At 37.7% G+C, this 24,546-nt stretch overlaps 1 protein-coding gene across 5 annotated transcripts in view; it reads left to right on the top strand.

The window, feature by feature from the left end:
- Positions 1-3,120: 3,120 nt before the first annotated feature.
- The window catches only part of LOC108672168 (jupiter microtubule associated homolog 1), a 29,043-nt gene continuing 7,617 nt past the window's right edge, over positions 3,121-24,546 (top strand). For 2 of the 5 annotated variants that reach the window (XM_018159796.2, XM_018159793.2), the window contains exon 1: positions 19,133-19,338. In XM_018159796.2, coding sequence (XP_018015285.1) covers positions 19,331-19,338 — 8 coding nt within the window. In that variant the 5' untranslated portion in view covers positions 19,133-19,330. Of the gene's footprint in view, positions 3,273-14,791; positions 14,891-15,731; positions 15,842-19,132; positions 19,339-24,546 lie in introns of those variants that run through there. The other 3 variants (XM_018159795.2, XM_047879475.1, XM_018159794.2) reach the window with 3 other exon arrangements.

The following is a 24,546-nucleotide window of genomic DNA, read 5'->3' as shown; positions in this document are numbered from 1 at the left end:
CTAATTTTCAGTAAATTTCAAATTTCCCAGTGGTACAAGAAATAAATTACGCAAAATGGCTTATTATTGAAGTATCGTGCTCAGTCTAACGCGTGAGTGAGAGCAGCCCATTATTAAATTGAATTTCTTAGCACTACTCATTGCGCAAATGGAAAGATAAATTTAAGTTGGTGGTTGAATTGATGGAAATTATTGGAAGCGTCAAAAAAACACTGAAGCTTCGCTTGTCATGCAGGTGTAAGATGTCGAGTGTCGAGTTAGGCTGAGTGGTTTCCTGAAATAGAGATTTGGATTAACGGTTTCTCTGAACAGTGTTCATTGGCGTAGGTCGTACTGTCGACGCCCCGTACCATGAGATAAAAGCGTATTAATATTGTGCAATATTATTGGTGGTCAATATTGAAAGATTGCACAATGCAAATTTCATGAATATATTGCGCAATCTGGATAATAACGTGCCGCGTACGGCGAAATATTCCTCCACTTGATTGCTCGCGGGCGATGATCTTCTCGACCTCACGTCGTCATAGTTGACGATCGAGTAGGTCGATAAAAAAACAAATAAATTCTTAACGGACAAAAAATAAAAACATTTACTCTTACATAACATTTAAGTTATGTAAAATGTTATGTAATGTTATGTAAGAGTAAATGTTTTTCTTTTTTGTCCGTTAAGAAAACGTGGTTTTTAAAAGTTTTTTATTTGTTTTATTTCACTATTTTTACTTTTGTAAAAACCAGAAAAACGTGGTTTTTTAAAATATTTTATATATATATATATATATTTATTTTTTACTTTTCAGTTAGCAATTTTAGCAATTCAAATCAATTTCCAGAGTTGGCAAGTGTGGATGTTCGAGAAAAAACTCAATTCCAAACCGTGAATTTTTAGTACTTTTTTAATTTTTTAAATTTTTTTATAATTTTTTAAAATTAGTATTTCTGATGATCAAATCTTGAATTGTTAGGCAGCATAAGCATGCATGCCAAATTTCAACTCACTAGAATGTTTAAAAGTGCTCTAAATTAAGGTTTGAATTTTTGATGACAGACACATGCACACGAAACGAAGTCAAGAAAAACGCGGTAATAATTATTGATTAATTATTTGCCTTGTATTAGAGTCCAGCTGCTCTGTGAGAAATGAAATATGAATATCGGCATTATCGATCGAAAAATGTTGGAACTGTACGATGCGCAAATAGAAAATACAAGTATTTATTTGTGAATAGATTTCATATAACACAATAGATTATAGAATAGAATAGATTTCATTAAACACAAAAATGTATGCTTGTCGAAAATAAAGCAATATATTATGGACATCATTTTTAGTATAATAATAATATATTAGCATACTAATAGTAAGATAGTGTATGATTGTCGAAGTATTGTCGAAGCCCTGTACCATAAGACAATAGCGTGTTAATATTGTGCAACATTATTGGTGGTCAATATTGAAAGATTGCACAATGCAAACTTCATGAATATATTGCGCAATCCGGATAATAACGTGCCGCGTACGGCGAAATATTCCTCCATTTGATAGCTCGCGGCTTTATGATTTCGACCACACAGCACCGCGTTTGTGACTATCGAGCAAGTCGAAAAATAATTATTGATCAATTAATCGCGGTGCATTGGAGTATTGAGGCTCTGTGAGAAATGAAAGATGAATATCCGCATTGTCGTGCGAAAAATGTAGGAGCTGTATGATGCGCCAATAGAAAATACAAGTAAATAAAAGAATGAAAATTCCTTGGCGGGAATCACGCAGCACAATTTACTTTCACCCAACCTGTAGAAGGCGTGAAATTCTGGCAGGGTGCTGTTCGCACGAATTGGTTGTAGAGGTGCTGTACAAATGGCTGCGATTGCGCAATTTTATTGCACAGTCGTTAATGCCGCCTCAGTACAGTACAATTTTTTGTGCAAATTAAAAAAAAAGACCAGTATTATTGACCTTGAAGAAGCGTTGTGAAACCGTTGTTCAATTCATCCTGCACAATAATATTTATCATCCATAAGTGAACTAGTGTCTCAAAAGTTACCTTCAAGTGAACACGAGTAGTGTCCAAGAAAAAAATAATACATCATAAAAAATAGTCACGGAATGCAGTTATAAATCAGGACGATAATTGTGTCCTGGATATTCTGAAACGTTAAGAGAAGTAAAATGAGATGTAACATGAAAATACGAGACATAGTGAAGGTACATATTAGCGATTACCAAGTTTAACCTTTGATTATTTATTAGTGGGCAGTTGGGCAAGTTTGACGACATTTGATGCCAACACAAGTCGGAAGTAATTTTCGTTGGCTGAGCCGTCCATACTTTTCAAGACTAACAGAGAAAGTTTCAACTTTCGAGGAATGATATGGCTATTCGTTCCAAAATACGGCTCCTGGAATTCATTTTACTTACACTATTTTCAGTGAGTATTTTAAATCAGGCACTGCTCCTGTATAGTCAATTTCAATCAGTTAATTAGTCTGATATATGCCACGAAGCATAGGTGATATCCGGAAAATTTGTCGCATCTTCAATAAATAACGTATCGAATTAATATGATTACACATTTACTGATTTATATGATTACATGATTTGATTCGAGTTGATTCATGAATATGATTACATTATGTGATTCGAGTTTTTGGCTTGTGCTATAAATCCATGAATAAACGAAATTACAATTCTCGGCACATGGTACACTCGTGGGGGAACTTTCTGAGCTAAGACGAAGTTTTTATCATAAGAGACTGGTGCCGGGTTTCGGCCAATACTGGCAAAAGCGATCTCCCTAATTCACGCGGGGGCAAAGAAAAAGTGGAGACGATGCAGTATGCATGGCAGTATGCACGTCTCCTTGCAGTATGCTGTGAAATTTACCGTATAAAAAATTAAAATGCGGGTAGTTACAAAAATAATGGGATATCTATGATTGCAATGATATCTTCTGTTTATGATAAAATAAAGCCTTAATGTGTACTGAAATTGCTAGATGAACCTTTCTCACCCCTTATGTCCCAACTAAAGAGCTCTAGTTTCAGAGAATTCAAAAGTATTGCCGGTGTTGCCGTGTTGGGCAACGAGCGAGCAGCTGACCGTGGTCTCCTATCTCAAGCTGGTGGTGTTTTGGCGGGAAGTCTGTCAGTTGAACGTCTGCTGTCGAGTGTGGAGTGTCGCGGTAACGGTCTACCAGAATTTGAATCAAAATGACTACTACTGCAACTTTTGTTGGTTTTACGGACGAAGCTCGTATTAGCAGCAGGTGAGTGAAGTATGCTATTCTGTGTCATGATCCTCATAATCCTCGTTTAATTAGTTAATTACTCGTTCTCATTTTAAATCCTGTTTGTCACTCAGCTTCGTAAGCAGCTGACTCCGTTTCCGGTTCAAAGCTCGGTATGTTATTCTCATTTTTTTCCATATTTTTAAAATTTCTGAAAAGTCACTCGTAGAGAATAGCTTTAGTTCTAATTTTTTCGTACGCTTCAAAATCGTCATTATATAGCGAAATTTATGGGATAACTTATCAGTCCAAGAGACTAAGTTTGTGCTTAGTTCTTGCGCCCAGGTTAGGAGCCGGACATTTCCGCTGAGAAATGCAACATGAAGAACCAGCTTTCATGTGTCTCATTTATTCTATATTTGACAAATGAATATGCTCTTTCTGATCGCTTTATTATAGTTTATTTTTTTCCAATTTGAGAGGCCCGTAAAGAGGGATTCGTTACTGTTCACCGGTCGACTGATGCCTTGTGTGGCCACAAGAATTACGAAAGTTATACATACAATTATACACCTACATGATTATACATGAAGATGATCTCTTCGGTGGATTGAGACAGCTGAAGAAATGAATAGGTTCCCAACATTATCTAGTTTACTTTAGCTGGTGCTGTTCCAATTTTTTTACTTAGTATCTTGCATTTCATTAGCCATTCATGCACATGCAGCGCAGAAAGCACAAAAGTACCACTACCAGTAACTGGTATATCACCAAGCTGAAGTTATCATTCTTTCATATTTATGCTGTAAATGAGAGTTTTGTGGTTGAATTTCCATTGCCTGTTTCAAATGATTAGAATGATTTAGAGCGGTTGGAAATGATTTCCAACCGCTTGAGTTTTCAAACGTGCCGCAACTTCGCAAGTGCCAGTATTATACTATTTTTGTTTGCAAAATTTATTCAGACGTTATTTCAGTAGTTTGCTTCATAGAATGCGTGGTTTGGAATAAACTAATGAAATTTTTGAAGTGCATTGCACAGATTTGGCTGTCGTATCAATGTATCCTCCTCCATCGTAACACAACGATGTTTGAATCGAGTATTTTGGAACCATTTTAATTCCATGAAAGCTTTTCAAATGTCATTCTCACTCAATCAAGTACTTCCAGAATTTCTACTAACTATGGGTGTGGTTTGGACACGAGAGTGAGGGTGCGATCAATACCATCGCCTCGGGCGCACAGTGCAAGGCCTTTACGTCGTCTGGGTTCTTAGTCTGGGCTGTTTTTTTTAATATAAATTATTTCCATTATCTTTGTTCCACGATGATGGTGGATGCAGCTTTTGCTACTTAAATATTAAACCAATAGTTCCACTATAGCTTGGCAGATCGCGGCACAAAGTTCATATTTCTTTAATATTCCTAGAATCAGTAGCCGATTCTATGGAATAATTACCATGCTCTAAATTCTCTTGGATATCACTATCAATATTTACGACTTAAACTCAGTTGTAGAATATAGACCTGAATTTACGTCCTTCAGTGCATGTATAATTAGCTGGGAAATATGGAGGAAATGGTATGGCACACCTCCCGACTTGCGGTGGGTGGACATGGGGTGCGTAGCTGCTATGGCCACCAAGGATCCTTTTATTGACAGCATCTTGTATCCTCACTAGGGATCGGTAGCCGTGATGTCAAAAATAGACAGGTTTTCGTAACTCAATTAGCCTATAATTAACGGTTTCTTAAGCTAAACGCAACAAGCACAAATGAGAAATCGGCCGCTGCGTGAACTTGTGTCGTTATGTTTTGCAAGTTGGGCCTCTAGGATTGAAAGGTCTACCAAGGTCAAACGTGGTTTAACATGAATACAAAAATTATCAGTACAAATTGTACAGCAGGACTAGTGTTGATGCTTCAAGAATTATCCCTTCTATTTTTAATTTTTTTTTACGTCAAAATATTTTTTGAATAATCTGGATAAATTGTACTCTAGTTTTTTGGACTAACGTGGGAACTGAATTACAAACTAAAATTTGACAGCAAATTCAATTACGGAGTTTACTTGCTAGCAGCTATTCCGGGCACTTGACATATTTGCGAAATGCAAATAAATGTTATAGGGTCATTTACCAGATCCTCATTCCTGATCACAATTGAACTTAACGTTAGCCGTCAGAATTTTCAAGAACGCCGCTCTCAGTCAGGTCTGCCTAAAAGTGCCTATGCTTGTGATGGGACGGAAGTGCTGCCTTGTTCAAGGAAACAGACGCCCCCGAGCCTGCCAATTACAAAAACGGATGGCGGCCCATTGTTTCGCTGGATCCTGACATTTTATGCCGATTCCCAACATGGGTGTACTGGTTTGCTGTAAGATGGCTCATATTTCGAGTATTATTGCTGTTCGGATTTAGTTGAAATAATAACATGAAACCTGTGTGCCTGCTTTGTTGCTACGCAATATTAGGATTAGTTGGGAAAACGTTCTCTAAATTATTGTTACAAATTCGCCATTCGTCTTTCAACTCTGCGAAACCTAACATAAGGTTAACGGATGTTGCTGGGTTCCTTTCAGATAATTATTTGTGAAACCTACGACGCTGCCAGCTAATTTCCGTAGAAAAGTTGCTCTACGGTTGACCACGTCACTCGAGCTACTAAACAATACGTCAAATTAAATTTTGCAGAGCTGGCGAACTAACCTTTCTCTTGAATTGTGTGAAAATTGTTGCGCTGTTCAATTGCGTGACCGGGCGTTGATAATTTGATGGGGGTCAGCTGAAATTTATTCCTTTGCTTCAACCATACTATTCGTTGACACTTTGATATTCTTTCTTTATTTTTTAGCTTTACCTGATTAACTTACGACGTCTTGTGTGATCAAATTTACAGTTTACAGTTAGAATATCGCGAAAATGCGATCGATAAACGTTAATGGTTATTTAGTAAATTAGATGCAGAAATTCAGCACCGACTACTAACCGTAACCGTCAGATAAGAGACCCACATTATCAGGAAACTCCAGGTGACTCAATTGTGTTTCTTATCGCTAGGCGTCTGCTCAGAGACGGTAAATTATTGCCCGAGGCTCGAATATCATTATCAGCTGCATATAAAATTTAAACTAAGTCTCCAATAAAATTTTATTGTTCGGCTGCATCTTGTGTGTCTTGGCATGACTCATCCACGCAGGGATTTTTTTTAGATAGTATGGATGAAAATTAGCATGAATCAGCGTTGCTTTCGTTTAACGGAAATATAGAGAAGCCTGATAATTCTTTGACCTGCATGCTATGGGTTTTGCAACAAATGGCTTTATCAGCCTTAAACCAAAGCTTAGGACGCAACTTGTACGCATTTGTTACCTTGCCTTGTTTTAAAAATAATTTCACAATTTGCTGACTTGAAATATTTACTGTTTTTGTAACTTTGTAGAGCTGCATTTGGTAGCGATTCTTGCACGGAATATTGACCAAGTTTTACTCCTATGATTGATATTTATACTCGAATAATCGGCTGAACACTCGTCATTTCGAACAATGGCTGCTGTGATTCAAGGAATCTGTTTTTCAGTAGACTTGTATAGCTTGCCTGAAAACTATCGTCATGGAATATTATTAAACACGAGACGTCATAGTGGAATAGATTGAGAGGTTTGCCGTTATCAATGACCTGCTCATCATACCTCATGAATTTTATTCTCACATCATGCAATCGTTAATTATTGTATTATTAAATTTGAAGTATATGGTCGTTATTTAAATAATTTCTTGAGTACTTCCTTACGCATAAACGAATTCGAATGACCAACTGAAATTTACATTTCCTAAGTCCATGCTCGTTGAAGTTGCAACACTAATTTGTATAAAAGATGGATTTTATGATGTGTAAAATTTTTAATTGGGAGTTGCTTTTTCATTCGAGTTGAATTAATTTCTGTAAAGGGAATCATAACTCGGACAATGGATAAAATTAAGCGTAATATACCTACATGTTATTTATGAAAAATTATGTCTTGAATTATCACGGATTTTTTATAATTTAGTGTGTATCGTGCAACAAGTAGCCTCAGAGAAACAGAATACTGCAATTCAATCTAAGTCATGACAAAGGGGAACGGAATGTTGCTAGTTGCGCGTCACTGGGTATAATGATTACAGTTCCATTCTTCTGCAGTGAACTGTGAATCATCTATTGCGCTCAAGCAGGAAACAGACTTTCGGAGTACAGGATTTATCTACGTTGGCGATTTCCGCACGACTGCCCAAATGGAACAACATATTTAACATTAAATAATTTTGCCTTGTACTATCAATAAATATTTTCGCTAAATATTGAATTGTTTTACACTTATTCTATGCGTCTGATTGGAGTTTTTTATGTATTGTATTGTTCCATCCAACGATGATGTAAATCTATGAAGGCTTGATTCCTTCCAATAATGTTTTCTTTCCTCTGTTGATAGGTTCATGACTCATGTTTGTGACGCTTGCCGAGCTGTGATTATGATCCTTAGCCTCTCTTAACAAAGACGACTGGTAAATTTGCTCAAATGCACAAATTTGTTCAAGTAACCTTGCCGTCATTCACGATTTTTTATTATGGATACACGGTGCGTCAGGGACTACCACCTCGAATGGCTGTAACTGCGAGCTTAGTGTGAGTCAGCTTAAAACTGTTCCCCGGATGACGACATCAAGTGTGACGTGTAATAATTTCGTGCCAGATTTTGTTTCATTCTCTGTTTTGCCTCAAATTATTACTTAAACTATATTATTTATGCTCATGGACTATTTGAAGTGTTATTTTTCTTTTCATATCAATTCAAGATAAAAAACCCAAGTTTCCAACTCCAGCTATTACATCAAACATTTAAAGCTATAAAATACAATTTAATATGTAGATCATAGATTTGCAGTTGCTCACTCCTGTTTGAATCCATTCCTGTATCACATAGATGAAATTGAGCTTCGTTTATCAGCCATCCTGTCAACTAGCTTGACGTTGAAGAAAGTTGGAGCAGAAATTCCTTTTAACGTTAAGGGGAGCGTGTCGGTCAGAAATTGAAAATTTTGGCTTCGCTGATTTTCAGTATCATTTTACAGGTCCAAAAATTGCACATCTAAAGAACCCAAAGCCATGTTTGTGCGTTCATTTGTTCGTTTACGACAGCCGTCGAAGCTCGAGTAAAACCTATATGAACCTTCAATGAACATTACGAATTTCAGTTTTTTCGCTCTATTGAAAATGATGATCTCCTATGATTTTCAACCTACAGCATTGAGAGAAAAACCATTCGATTCGTAAGAAAAATCTCTTGGGATCATCCAGTCATATTTTTCGATTTCTTTCTTGTTTTGATTATAAAATGAAAAAAACGGGGAGTAGGGTTCAAAAATGAAAAATCAGGAAAGAACAAATAGAAAATTCAAAAAATTACCGGATGATCTTTTGATATGGTGGTCTTTACGCATCGAATGATGTCTCTCGATGTTGTAACTTGAAAATCCTAGGAGAAAGATTTTTACAGTACCCCTCTTTTTTGTAGTTTTCTATGTATTTTACATTTTCTTTTTTTTTTCAATTGATATGAACAAAAAAGCCATTGATTTCTATTTTACATATGTGTACGAAGTTTCATAATGATCCGTCCGCAAATAATTTTACCAACATGCTCTCCTTTTTAAATGCCCAGTTGCATGTAGGTGGTGCCGACGAAGGTCTGGCCATGTGGGGACTGCTCACGAGATATTTCGATCTGTTATTTCAGTGCTCGACTGCAGGGTTTGTGTTTACTTCCGTTAACCCTCTACTGGTGTTTGGGGGGGGGGGGGAATGAAGGTCTTGACCAAGGGATTTTCAGAGCTCCTCTGATCTATAATTGTGTGTCGCCTGCCGAAGACGGGTCGCCTGCCGAAGACCACCACTACCCTGGAGGTATGGACCATCATGATTCCTGCCTTTCGGAACGTAGCCTTCAACACTTCAAGCCGTCCGTATCTAGGCCGTGGGTCGAACCAGCAATCGGGCCACTTGTCGAAGGACGATAAATTTTGGAACAGAACTATGCTATCTGAAACCTAACCTCAGATGCGGTGAACGTAAAATTACGTAATTTAACGATGCCCGGAAGTCAGATTCGATCCGCGGCCTGGTGGTGCACGGCAGGTTCTATGCAAGGCCGGAGAAGGACAAAGTCAAGTGGTTAACGGCTGATCGGTGGATGTCCGGAGAGATCCAAGGCGTTCGATTCAGGGCTTATTGGTGCACAAAATTGGTGCTGCGCGGCTGCGCTCCCAGAATTCTTAGTTACAGTGAAAAATATTTCTTATTAGAATATTTTATTATCATAAATTTGTATTATACGACTGTTTGAACGTATGTCCTGTTGGGAACTAACGCAAGATGGAAGGAGCCGTCATTGGAGTCTTCTAGCAGGTAATCGCAAAACCTCCGCGAAATGAATAAGTCGTAAGCCGTTGTATTTTTCCGGAGGATATTCAATGGTAAATCCTTCTGAGCTAACCAGTTTCCTGTTTTCATGCTGTCGAAGCAGCACGACGCTTTTGGTAAATCTTGTTGATTAAGCGCCTGTTTTCGTCTGATTTCTCATGTAGAACTTTGTTTGTAAGAGGCTAGGCACTAATTTCTTGGATTCGGTCTTTGTTTTCGTTTGGAATGAGGTCGAAATTTTCTGAACTTCCTTTCTTTCTCGCGCTGGCAGTGAATTACCGCGACCTAATGTATATATCTTTTGTTTCTTTCGTTGTGTACGCGCCTCTGCCGTACATGAGGTGCTAACGAAGCTTTTTGCCAGCTTTAGCGCGCTGGCTATTCAGGACTTATCACCAATTATTTGTGCTGGATCCAGTTTTCTATCAAAAAAATTTCGGAGTCGTTACTTTTCCCTTAATCTGTGATTGACATTTTTCCCTTTTGGTGCGAAATTACTCCTACAGAAGTTCCAAATCATTGAATAGCAATTTACTCATTGGCTTTGATTTTTTTTAACAAAAAGTAATTGATAAATTTGAATTGAGTAACAGATAGCTCAGTTTTGCGCAAGAACGTGACTGCAGTGACGCATTAACTATGTAGTTGAAAATATTATAATATTACCATTTCTTCTGTTTTTTTTTGTGACTAGATGTTATCATGCAGATTGTTGTTGATGTTAAACGTACACAGTAACACAAGTTATGTAGCTTATTCTAAAGACTGCAAAATGACACTATCCGGGCCATTGGTTCATTGACAATGCTGCAGTATTTGGGTAGAAATCAAGTCACTCTGAAGCATTGTCCGTATCAGTTAGCCTTCGAAAACGTTTTTTTTTCGAAGGCAGTTTTCTTTTATGACGGCAGTTTTCTTTTATGACAATAGAAAATGGCTTTTAATCGGTTTTAATTTTAATAAATAATAATAGCAATAATGAGTACAGTCACGTTATAACATTTCAGATTAGATTGTGATGGTAAATTTCATACGATTATATTATTATTTTTTGATGAAAAGTGGAAGTGAAGAACTTTCACTGGAAAAAAATAAATGCAGTGAGTAAGAATTTAGGATTCATCAATTGTATCTTTTTTTCAGCTGCGACATAACGGTCTCTGTCCATCAACGACAGAGACCGTTAGCCTGTTATGAACAAATATCAAATGAATCCTCCCCTGTTTATGAAACTCAACTGTTGAATAGCTTGTGATCGCACATGTACTTCATTTTTCAGTGGATTCGAACGATATTACTTGATTCTACCGGCGAACTTTCTGGGAAAATATTTTATAAATAACTGATGGTGAACCCTCCCGATTCATTAGTGATGAAATGTTTTTTTTATTCGTATGATTTTCGTATGATTTAGTGATTCGTATGATTTAGAAATTCATTCCTGAATTGTATGCATGCGTTTTCAAAATTCTAAAGTAAATTCAGCGCAAATAATTTCAGCATCTAATTACTGTTTACTAACGACAAGCAATGGAAAAGTTTACAGCAGTAACATGCGCAGCGAATGAATGCAACTGGACTTCCGCGCAATTTGTGGCCAAACTTCAACCTTGTTTTAAAAATTTCGCCGTCGTTAACTGAAGGGCTGATTATGAAGGTCTTGAATGGTTTAATACATTTTTTGCGTTCTTCGTTAAGGACGATTGTGTAGGAGGCTTTTTCAAGAAAGAAACTTTTTTCAAACTTCTTTATGCTCGCATTTAGAGAGGATGCCGATTGGCGTCGCGTGTTTTTTTTTTAGATCTACGGTGCCTGAAAAATCAAGGGATCGGCATTGCTGACATCCAAATAAGGAACATTCTTACATACATGTCATCCTTCCTACTTCCTATTATTTACAATTGTGCTCTGTGGTCAGCTTGCTAGTGAAAAATTTACTTTGTATTTAAAATTATTATTGCTGTCAACATTGAACGGTTGTATTAATTAAAATTGTCATCATTTGTACGCGTACACTTCCACGTTCTGTGTCGGAATTCTGAATTCGCCCTTATCGTTGGTAATCTGGTCATGATACTTTGCCTGTTATCGATGCGAAATTTTAGTTCATGGTTTCTTCTTATTGAGAACAAAAGACTTTGATATCAGTTCAAGTTTTTCACTAGGGTTGGCGACTAATTGCGTCTGTGTTAGTCAACACTTGTTAATGAGATATTGCTCCGTGACAATGGCTGGCTTGCATAACACGATACGTGATGCATTGCAACGTCATATTTGGTCCACACGCTCGACTGATCTTATTAAAATTTTCTCTCTAGTATTAATAATATAATTAATTCCAGCTACGGTATGCTAGCATCAATTATGGATGCTAACTCTGCCATGCTCTTCAAATGACATAATTGATAGAACGAATAAACTAGTTTTTTTGAAACGATTCAGAATAGAAAAAAACTATTAATTAATCGTTTATGCTACTCGTGTGCTTGATACTTTTAACTCAACTTGCCTGGATACCTAATGAAAAATTCAGAAGAATGCGGTTGTTTCTACGTTCCTCCTGTTGTTTATTGTGCAATTTACTTTGAATTGTGATCACTTGTTTTCGCTTAAAGTTTCGAATATCCTTTGTCTATTCCTAAATTCATATATAGAAGATTTGTAATCGAAGTTTCCAGAGAAGTACCCTAAAACGGTTCGTCATCTCGGAAATTACGTCAGTTTGATCATAACAAACAAACACTAATGACCACGACATGACTTGGTATTTCAGGTACCTCAACGGTTTTGCTATTGTCTGCTGAAACGTTAGGCTGATCTTTCGACGATTAGGTTTAGAAAATAATCCAGCAGGAGACTGCGAGATGGAAACTGTAATTTTACTCTGCTTGTGGCCTTGATTTGATGGTCAGAACACCCACTGGTCCTCATGATAGCCCGTTACTGCATTGTCATTTTTTGCTTCAAAAGCCGTTTCTATTTCGTTAGAAGGTGCATCGTTTTTCATTTCGTTTCGGTACTTCTCCTACCGAGAATGTCAAGTTCTCCAGAGCGGCGGTGCCGTTATAAAATGAGCGGTGTCGCTCAGACGCTCGTCATATCGCTCTGGACCGTCACCTGACGAATGTCACAGTCGTGCTGATTTTTTAAAGCCAATTTCATTATTTAAGGCTTAATTTTGTATTCTGATTTCTTAGCGTCTTTGGGATCCAAGTTCGATGTTATATTTTCTAAGAATTGAGTGGTGTTGAATGATGTGAATCTCTGAATTTTTTTATATGTTGTCCTCGATATATTTCTATAAACTAACGAAATTCTAAATTTGTCATTCGATTAGGAAACAATGTCAGTTTTGGTAATAATGAATTTGTGTCGGAATATTTTAGCACAACTACCCTAACTATTTTTAATTGTTCTTGGATTCGGTTCGCAATGTAGTAATAAAATCTTGATATTTGAAATCAGAAATGGAGCCCTTTATAAATGAAATCTATCTGTTCAAATCTAGAGATGGTATCAGAATTAATAGTCATGGCTGTTCCAGCTTGTGGCACTATTGATGCAATAGCTGTGCAACAAACGTGTAAAACGTTAATATTTCCGGACTATTCTGTTAAATCTACCTCTGGTAAAATTTAGTGTACACCAGAAGTACATCTATAATAAGATAAAACATGTTTTCATCGGTTAATGTTGTCTGCGAAATCTCTCGTTGACTACTAGTTAAAACCATTATATACGTCTCATTCGGTCATGAAAAGTTTAATTTAAAATTCATCATCGTCGCCCTGACATGATATTGCTATATCGGCTTTCGAAATCCCACTTCCTGGATCTAATTGCATCTTGTCATCCGATCCATGACTGCCTGCTGCATCCCTTCTTTATTGCGCCTCTTAATTAGAACTATTGACTCATTATCGACCCTTATATGCTCGTAATTTTATATGTCCTCAGCTCATACATTCATACGAGACCGAACTGGACGATTGAAATAGTATATTCTTTTGTAATTTTTTACGTCTTTTTTTCATGCTGATGCGTAAAGTGATCAATCGTCCCGATTTGCTGCTTAACCCTATTCTTAATGAAGTACAACTTTGTTATTCTTCACGCCGTGGTACGAAGTCGTAATTTTTCTACACCGTTCAAAAGTCTCTTGATAGGCAATTCCGCTTATGTTTCGTTTCCTATTATTTATGTTTAAGCAAAACATTTTTCCTAATAAAGTTCCATCGATTCCAAATTCTCATTTTGCTTCCGCTTTGCGGTTAAACTTGACCATCCAGCTCACTTCGCCTCTTTGTTTTTAGCCGTTTCCTTAAAACAAGATACTCGTTTTTTATGCTAGAGAATACTGCCTGACCTCATAACTTCATAGCTCACTCACGGCCGGGCTGGAAGTTGAGCTTCAACTGCGCAATTTTTTTTACGGTTTCCTAAAATTATAGGTAGACGCAAGTTTATTGCGTCTATAATTGTCGTATTTGATCATAAATCGAAAATTATGTAGCCAATTTTTACATTGTTTTTAATTTTCGTCGGTCTAGGGTTTTTACCACTGGGTGATTTTGAAGCTCTTTGTGTCATTTAGGTTTAGTTGAAACCCTACGGCTGTACCCTATTCTACGAGTTGGTAATATAAACTGTGAAGTGGACGGATACTCAAGTGCTCTTAAAATCGACAGCATACCAGGGGCTTCTCTAGCTCCGTGACACGAGCCTCTCCTCCAGACAGTTGGTTAGTTTCTCGCTGCATCCAGGGAGCTCAGCCGTATCTACTCTGGTGACGAAGCCATTCATTTTGACTTGAATTCTCCATGATCAGTCAAATTTTGTTGTAGACGTTTATGTTGACAGATTTTAACTAAAAAAATAGCAGGGTACTGAAGCCCATTCGTGTAGTTACTGTAGTACAACGAGGCTGTAATTTCATTTCGGATTTATTGGGTCCAGAAATTTCTTTGTTCGACGTTTTCGTGGTATCGTTCATTCTCCAACGTTGGTCATCCATCAAACGCGTATTAATAGCATTTCACTCGCCCATAATGTATGTATTTTTATTTCAGGTACTGTTATTTTGCACCACTCAAGACCCTTCACTTCATTTGAATCAAATCGAGCGTCTTCAAGCTCACTCATTCCATCTTTTTTTAAATAGATAGCAATTAGATATGAAGAGATACTCCCCATCTGTGCGGTATGTCATTATCATAATAATCATTTTCCATTCAAAGTGACTAATTTATTCGACGATCGTTTTTTATTGTGATTGAATTATGTTCTACTGAGAGGGAGGGTGAACTCCCAGCGTATTGGTCCCTACCGCTCTTCTTGGAATTGAATGAATTTCATTATTTTTAGTTATTTTCTGACGGTATAGTCACCGTGTTATGCAGCATGAAACTTTGCATGTCCTATCATACAATAGAACAAGTCCTTTGCGAGTTCTATTGTATGTCATATTTTCGAATGGTTCTATAATATGGTCATTTCTTAGGAAGTAATATCTAACCATAAAACTGAATTGGAATGAGTTAGTCTCTCATCTAAAAAAGTTTTTCTACTACATAGAAAATATTTGTAGAGATAAAACAAATTCGTAGTTCCTATTTATTATCTTTTTATAATAGTTTAAACTTGTGGTGATGAAAGCACCATGCCCACCATCCAGGTTGTCACTGTAGTGATTTAGTCACAATGACAGTTACCTTAAAGAACAGTTTGCTACTGACCTAGAAACTTGCTGGAATAGATGCTGACCAGTTGGACTCGGAAATTAGCCAGTTCAACTTTTGAGCATCCTTCTTACATTGTTTACTTTTCTTTAATTCCGACATGTATTCTTCTGCGGAATTTTTTAATCAACTTTGTTGCTTGCTCTAACTCTCAGAGATTAACATATTTGGCATTTGTGTGTTGTAGGAAGTCGACATTATTTTAAGTGCCTAAAAATTCTATTTTATCCTTCAGAAAGTTAATATCAGCATGTGGTAAAATAATTACTTATTGTTCTTTCAGTCAATGTGAATAAATTGGAGTGTGTGACTAACAACTTTTTTGATTGTATAACAAATTAATAAAATACGATGGTTGACTATGCTAAGTTTAGACACGTCGAGCTCGATGGCATTGGTCGCGGCAAGCGAAGGTAAGAATCTATAATTATTTTATTTTTATTTCATGTAGTTAAAACCTATTTAAACTTGTACCAAGATCATTATTTTTTTTTTAATTGTGTGCCTACGACCATAAACTAACTTCAAGGGAAAATAAATACATTTTATTGTTTTGCTGTGAACCGCGGCGCGATATTTGTTATTCACAGAATTATTATTATGAAATTATTAGGGCACGATATTTGTTCCTGCAAGCGAGTTCGTTTCTATCTGTTCCCTGCCCAGTGCTATTTACTGCATGAATTGAGAAAGTTTTTGTTCACATTTTAAATTTCGCTGGCTTTAGATCAACAAATAGCAAATTAGATAAACGGCTTACCGTGGCACATAAAATCTGATACGCGATAATTTCGTTGATTGATTTGATTGATTGAATGTGATTCCCGATCTCAGGCTTTTCTGGTCTCATTGTCATGAGGATTTTTTTACTGTGTAACCACAAATTTGCATTGAAATTGCAATTTGATTTATGCTCTCTTAACATTATTCTTCATCACGCCAACATTTTTCATATGTCTAGATGCTTCCTTAAATTATTAGTTCTGATCAATTCTCATCAATCGTGCGTTCATTTGATTCGTATGCAACTACTTGGAGAGAGATCAAATTATGTATAGACTGAATGCTCGCCAAATTCTTTTTAACATCTACATTACTACGTATCCTTCATTCAAATTAATAATCGATAAATTTGCTGAGTTAAGTGCATTCTTCGCTCGTCCTGATTTGGAAAACTACGTACTTCATTTGTTGAGTTAGTGGACCGATGTACGTTTCTGACTTTGAAATGGTGGCACAGTGAGCACTCAGAAACGCTTAAATTCTCGAGATTAATACATGAAATTGAATCGCTAGGTCAATTGGCATTACTGAATGTCCTCAAACTTGTTGATTCTGTAGCGCATGCGCTAGTCACTTGAGTTCGTTAGGCGCGCAAGGCAAATATGCGCGATGGTTATCTTGCCCTCGCGCGTGAGAGGGATTGCCTGTGTTGGTGTGTGTGCAAGGCCGACTTCTTACATCGGCCTTTTTATTCTAACACATCAAGATTTAAATTTTGGTACCGGTATTGTATTCATTTGAATACCGATGGACAATAAACTCGACCTATTAGATTTATTTTTTGCGATTTCGGTCTAGTCGCTAATCGATATCATTTGTTGATGCTGAATATTATTCGCCGTTTGCTCGGGAGTTATCTTATATTTTAAAGATTAACAAGCCGAATAAATGCCAAATCTGCATTACGGTTTAACTATCGCTTGTGTCACTACTCAGCTACCAAAATAATCGCGGTATTCGCACACTAGGTTACAACATTGTCCATAATTTTAAGGCGATTGTTCTACCAGCTTGCGTCATGTTTTCAACTCATTTTCTTATTTTGCGTTCCGAAATATAGATTGTTATTTTTGTTATAACAGACGAGGCAGCCTAACGTAAAATATTTGCTGCTGTCCTCCATGCACACTGAAGTTATAGCACAAGGGCGGGGTCCTCATCGCACGCCTCTTGATGCTTCGCCCACGGTTGCAGCTCCTTATAGTGTCTTCTCAAGCAGGCCTTTTATTGCGCGAATTTTCCTTCACTTTATTTCTAACTAGTCGGTGATATATCCCACACGTTGGGTATTATAAATTATATTTAATAAAAAAATTCGTTTTGATTGTACTTCAATTTTGACAATCAACTTGATAAGGAAGTCGAAGTTGAAATAACAAAATTCACTCGTGAATTTACCATATAGTCAGTCCTTCGACGATTCAAAGTTTTTTCCGAGCTTGTTTAAAATTCCCGATGTTTGAACATTGTATATTACATTACTAATCGCACGACTGAAATCCTTAGCTATGAGGAATGTCGAGCATTTAAAAAAAAACTGCTAGCTCTAACTTTAGATACCTTCAATTTTTGCGTGAGCATTTTGCTTTCCGAACGAAGTCGTTGACATGCTTTTGATATTCATGTACTAACATTAAAAATAAGGGAGCCAATTTCTTTAATTAAGGGAGCCAAGTTCTCTGTTTATTAATCGTACCAGATCCCGGATGCCCAAATACAGTAATGCACCAGACATTCTTCTGTTGCGTTATCTTGCTATGTCAGCTGTCATTCTCTTATCTAGCGTCCGGCAATCGAAGTGTTACTGATAACCGTGCACACTACACGTGTCCTGTAGCCTACGCAGCTTAATTGTCGAGGTCAAGTTTATTTGCTCAATTTTGAGAAAAACATTGTTATCCTTGCATTGGATTCTTTGCTGTCCTCCTGCAACCCTTCGTGTTTGGACATATATATAATTGCTAACAATTTAGGGCGAGTGGCACCATTGAAATTGTCGAATAATGCTAATCATTTTTGAGTTTGAACTTTTTTTTGCTCTCGTCTATTTCCCATTGAACCTAATTTGTAGTAAGCACCCGTTTTCATTTGCTTCAACTTTGATCATACTTATGTTACCATCAAGTCGTACCATACAATACTTACTTAAGCGACATTTCCTGCCGAACGCGTATTCTGTGAGTTATGAGTATGGCCGTATTTCCTAGCTATTTCGTGAGTCACGTAGTTCTCTGTCACTGTGACGTCACATGATCGTGCAAGTACAGCTAATGTGATCTTATTCATGTGTGGGTATTTAAATTTCGGTCGTTGTTGTTGTTGTTGTTGTTAAACGTTAAAGTTGTGTTAAAGTGTTAAAGTTGTTGGGTCAAAGAAGAGGTACTGAAGTCTTGATATTAAATTTTATAGCTCATTCTGAAAGTTTGCTTTTCAAGTCACTATTCACATTGAGTTTACCCTTGGAGCTCTTATGATAGGTATAGGTAAAAACTCGAGTGCTTTTTTTTACTGAAGTGACCGAAATACGAGAGAAATCCTTGTAACTGTTTCCATGTAGTTCTTGGTTGGCATGTGGCATCGGCATCCTCGCCTAATACGCATTCAAACCTTCGCCAACGTTCTGAATGACTCATTGTATAGGTGACTCACTACATAGCCAAGTAAGCGCTTGCCGTCTTTTTCTTAACTAATGCAATATTTCAACTGTCCAGTTGGCATATCGTATCTGTTGTAATCAAGTTATCAAATTGAAGTTTCGAAAGTGAATCCAAACATTGAGAAAAATTTACGAGGCTGAACGCTTGATTTGAGATCGCAAAACATGGTCGCCTGTCAAGGGCCCCTGAGGCACGCCGTGACCGTCTGCTCCGCGCAACGCCTTCGTCGTTGAGAATTGAGATATGAATCAGTCGCTCGTTGGGGATCGTCAAGCGAAGTTGTGCTCGTCCGACCTTCCCCCTTCCCTGCTCCGTCCATCTCGTCTGCTGATCGCCTGCCGTCCCATCTATAATACCGCGTTTAACTAATATATCCACTCATTGCATTATAAAGTATATATCTATCTCTGATCCAGCTTTTAGATTCTCATTTCCGTGTTACACTACTACTTCAGAGGCATCATGGTCAGGTATGGTACTGATATTGCAAATATTTGCGTGAAACGTGTGCGATAAATGAATTGACGAAATGAAACCAATTGCAAATCGTTAATGTCTCTTGGAATTATATTGCGCTTATTTGAAATGTTCGATTTTATGTAACTCGCTCACACCGGATTGCTAAAAATTTTGGCCATGGGAAGGCTTGCATTGCTAAATCCAAATGAGTAAGATTCAAAGTTAAGCTTTGATTTTTTCCCGATGATTCGTGGAAACCTTTTCGTCTCCCAGCAATAAATTCTAAGGGTAGCTCCTCCGATATCACAGGAATGAAAATAGTCATTACCCATGACAATTTTCGGCTTTTTTTATAAGCGACTTTTTTCTTCAGCTAAGTGAGTATAATCAAGTCAGTGTTTTCTCTTCGTATGATTTCTATAGATGATGTTTAGGTAAAAACTTTTTCGTGGACTGCGCGAAGATGAGTTACCTCGTCTCATTTGTTTTTCGATGGACTTTTCTGGAATTTCGAGCTCTAATATTTTCCGACGAAAAATTAATTTCTCCTACAACCGGCATTTTAAATTCGTTCTTAAAAGGTTAACACAGCTCTTCCGGATATTAATCTGTTAAAGTTGCATGTATATCAGAAACTCATGTTCATGAAAAGTTAACGAACAATTTATTCAATCAATTTTATTTATTTATTTGCCTAAAGACGAATAAACATTGAATCGAAACATTGGTTCATATTTATGAAACTAGACTGCTTAGAGTTCAACGTATTTTAAAGGTCCGTCTGACATGTGCTGAGATCAAAATTCACCCAGAGTGTGGTAATCACTAATTCATCATTAGGAAGGTTAGAGCGTTCACGTGAAGACAGGCTGGGGTGTGGTAGTGTTGCTGTCTGCACGAGCGGTGCGCCGGCAGCGTGACCGCCGGCTCTGCTCGCCGCGTTTCCGGCATCGCGCAGCCGTAGCGATCTTGTTTCCTTCTCCAAGTTTAGTCCAGCTGCTTCTTCGTTGCTTTTTCGTTACCTGCTGATGTCGTTCTTTTGTCTGTAGACCAGTAACCCCGTCTTTATTGCCTTTCATTTGCTTGTCTGTTGTTTTATATGCTCCGATTATTACATTTGATTCAGATGTCATTTCATGCACCTTTTTCCAGTACACGACTCATTTATGCTCTTATTATTAGTCTTTGACTTTGCCTGTGTTCATTTTGAATTTCATGTTTAGGTCCTAGGTTTAGAAATGCACTCGCTATGACGATACTAATATTTCTGCGGTTTGTTCTTATTTCTCTAGTGTATCACCATTCACCAGCATTCAATCACTGCATTAGCTTTTTGTCATCACACAAGCAAATTTTCCCATAAGTATTTTTGTTTTCTAATAATCGACCTACTATAGACTTGATCTCCAGTAAGTCGTATAAGACGTAAGAATGGGTGAAAGAAAACCGTTCATTCCATCCATATTATTTTTTTTTCATACGTCATATAATTCAGGAATCTATTTCACGTGCAGCCCCCATAGCAGGTTTGCTAATACCGCCTGAATTTTTTGACTGAATAAGGTGATAATCATCAGCAGATGTCGCCGTGGAGTTTTTGCAACTTCAGTTTTAATAATGTTGTTGTTATTGTACCGCGGCGAATTTATGAGAATTTATTGTAGATTTATTACAGCTTAAGCCATATTCAAACGGGTTCTTTCTCAACTGAGACGCGTACGTTCACAAATAGTTCAGAAGTCGTCGTGTTTGTTTTACTTGGTTGCTCCAAGCTAACATGCCCAATTCCTGCTGAAACTTCCCAGGTGCGACCAGCGTTTTCTCTCTGCCTAACCGGCCGGATAATATTACTCTAGGCTTAGCATGGTAGCTTTCTACCAGTCGGTTTATCTTGGCCGCTGCAGTAAGAGTATTTTATATTCTTATTTCTTGCCTAGCTCTCTGATCTTGCTCTGGCGTCGAACGTGCTAGTGAAAATGGTCGAGTTAGATTACTGTTTAGTGGACTCCATAATGCACAATTGACTTTCGCTGCGCGATTGCAACTTTTTGTTAAGATGTCCAGCACACCGTCAATCGACTATTCGAATTTACTTGTTTGCTGATAGGTTTAGTGCCTTTCTATTGCGTTTATTCGGTCTCTCTATCTCTCAACGTTGTTCATAGTAGTTGGATCACAAGATACTTGATGTTGTCAACTGTATCAAATAGTTCGCTTCGTTATATGGGTCTCTCAAAATTGGAATTGTGTTCAATCTCTATTACATCACTTGTCTCAATTTCAGTGTGTTATTAATGTCAATATCGGCGTGTAGTAAATGCAACGCTTCGTTACAAGTAAATTTTAAAACGACTGAAAACATTTTTTTCGCACTATCATGATTAGTAAGATGATAGTCTACGCTTAAATCGGACGCTAATAAATAATTTATATTGATTTTTTAATTTAATAAGAGCAATAAACGATGAGCGAAAACATTTACTCCAGAAACTATGAACAGTGAAATTTAATAATATGCAGCACGGATTGTTACTCAACCTTCCAGCTTCATTATTACTTGGCGTTACGCGCTTGAGAATAATGTATTTTCTTGCGGACCAACTGTCCATAGCAGCAGCCTATATACCGTATCCGTTTTGTTAGTATTTTTTTCTGATGTCGCTTTCTATGGTAGTAGCGCGAGAATAGCTGCGTGCTTTGAATATGTTTACCGACGAGGAATGCAGGAGCGACAGGAGCAAGCTCCCGTGCCCTCACCTGGGCAAGCGAGGTATGTAGCCTTGCACGTCTGATCCTGAATACCACTAGCGCTACGGCGGGCTATGCTCGCTAGATGATTTTGACCTGTTCTTGATCCTGAAATTGCGGTACTCGTTTTACATTAGTGTCTTCCTGTTCTAGTGAAGGCTTTAACCTTAACTGTGGCTGCTCCGGCAGCCTCAACTCCCTTCCTTAGGCTGTAATTTTCTAACCGCGATGTCCTATGATTGCCATTTAAGAAAAAGCTTGCGGAACTTGTTGCAGGTGCCTACACCGCAACTTTGATAGCTTCCGTTGCTAGTTGACGATGAAACGTGTTTATTCATTTGATACTTCAAGGCGCTGTTTGCACCCATATCGTCTTTTTGGCGCGCCTGACTAAGTATTAGTACATGCGCAGCCACTGTTGAAATAAAATTCTGTTTCGATTCTCACTCGCTGCTTCTTCCCGAGTCGGTTCATGCTTGCTTGACTAGGTCGCCGCTATTCTTCCATCCGAATGACAAGGCGAAATTAGGAAACGCGTACCGTACTCTGCCGTTCGGGCCATGGAACCTAGAAGGTGGTATTGTTTTTCTTGCTGGTGTCGTATTTTTGTTAATTGAAGATCGCTTCAACGAACCCGGTGGATGTATAGTCTGCTGGAGCATCCGGTAGTCGTTGCTTTCTCTATCAACTTGGCCTTAGTGCCTCCGTACCCACGCAGGCGTCTCTTTTTACGTCAAGCTCTGGGTATTGTAAAAATATTGAGCTTAGACTGGTTGCTTATTTAATGGAGTTTTCTAAACTTCAATTTGTTACATTATTTAACCGAGAAAACAAATTCTTTCTCTTCAGCTGACCTGGAAACGTAGGGCTTTGTCAATAAATAGGTAGTTTTTTATCTTTTCTTATAATTATTATTATTCTCCGAATAATCGTGGTCTATCGTGGCGTCTGGTTCAAACAAACTACGAGGGCATGTCACACATAAGATTAATAGCAAGCGAAAAGTAAAGAGACACAAGGAAGGATGGGAACGGATAAATAACAAAGCACTAGATTCATAGGCTCTACGAAATCTTTGGCACAATACTTGTAACATTTGAGTGTAAGCTGTTGCGAGGGTCATAGGGTGCAAACAAACTTAGTTCCGTCGCAATGCTTTCAAGCGTCTCGCGCCTCAGTATTTGAGACGTGAATTCGATTTGATTTTTAAAATACTTCATTTTAAGAATAGCGCCTTTTCCAATTACTTGAATCAGGCAGGCTAACTTTGATATATAGCCATGTTTGATGTGTATAGGTTATGAGAGCGACAACGCAAATGCACGCTCGAGAGATATCAATAATACGCTTGCAATTTCCTACAGAAAATTCTCCATTTTAGATTCTCTGCTGCTCTATTGCTCATCTGTAGAACCGCCTGATGTTTTTCGTTCCGGTCGTTGATCCTATACTGTAGTCTTTATTTCATTTTTGTTCTTTGAAACACCCGTCTATTTTTACTTGTCATTATTTAGTGGGAAAATCTTTTCAGTAATCGAGCATTGATTCCTAGTTTTATTATTTCTATTTGAAAATTAGAGCTTTCCTGTGGCCGCGCAACAAAATGTTGTTCAGCCACGTTTAACGAAAAGATTCTTTATGTTCGAACCTCTCACTGTTAGTTCTATTCACTCAGACTGTTGTTCTGCAGGCGGCTCTGTAGGTACAACGGTCGAAGCTCCGTTCCTTCACTCTCAAAATACGGTACACCGCGTCCGTGAGGCGTCCAATCAGGCAACTCGAGTGAAATTGTCTTCTATTCGTCGGGCTGCAACATTTTGTTCTGTGTAATTTTACTCGTTTAACACTCGGATCTACTTTATAATTTTTAAAATAATTTCTGTGGACGAAATTTTCTACCAGAGATCTACCATGAGGTCCTGTTAAGGGTTGTGCTGATATTGTGATATTTAACGGCTGTGGTCTATGGAACTGCTTTACGTGTGGGAAGATCGCGTTGAATTTTTTACTGCGATTAAAACCACAGTTCTGCAGATAATCGTTGACGACCGGAGATATTCTATTTTTTTACCATTACGCAAAGACGCGTTCGTAAGTAAACTCAAATTTATATTCGTATGTTATGAAAAAATTTCGGTTTTGACGTTGCGTATCAAAAAGTGCGTGGGAGATCCTGTTTCACAGCGTGCTGTCCCTTCGAGGCCTCACAAGCGTTGCGTTGCTGCTCTGTCTGCCTAAGGCCCTAAATAGTCCAGCGTCGGGTGGAGTGCGATCGGGCCACAATGGTAGCATTGTAATTCATTTATACTCGACGAAGCTTCTGTTTGATATCCCTCTATGCTAAGTGCAACGCTCCACTTACTATCCATTATTTCCACATTAGATTTTTATTATGTTTTATCCTGTGCAAGTTGGTTAACGAACTAAGACTTCTTGACCTTTTTAAAGTATGCTTCTCTTTCATCATAATA

Source organism: Hyalella azteca, unplaced genomic scaffold, assembly GCF_000764305.2.
Source record: "Hyalella azteca isolate HAZT.00-mixed unplaced genomic scaffold, Hazt_2.0.2 contig3150, whole genome shotgun sequence".
Lineage (NCBI taxonomy): Eukaryota > Metazoa > Arthropoda > Malacostraca > Amphipoda > Hyalellidae > Hyalella > Hyalella azteca.
Note: the sequence above shows the minus strand (reverse complement) of the source record. Positions and strands in the feature narration are given on the sequence as shown.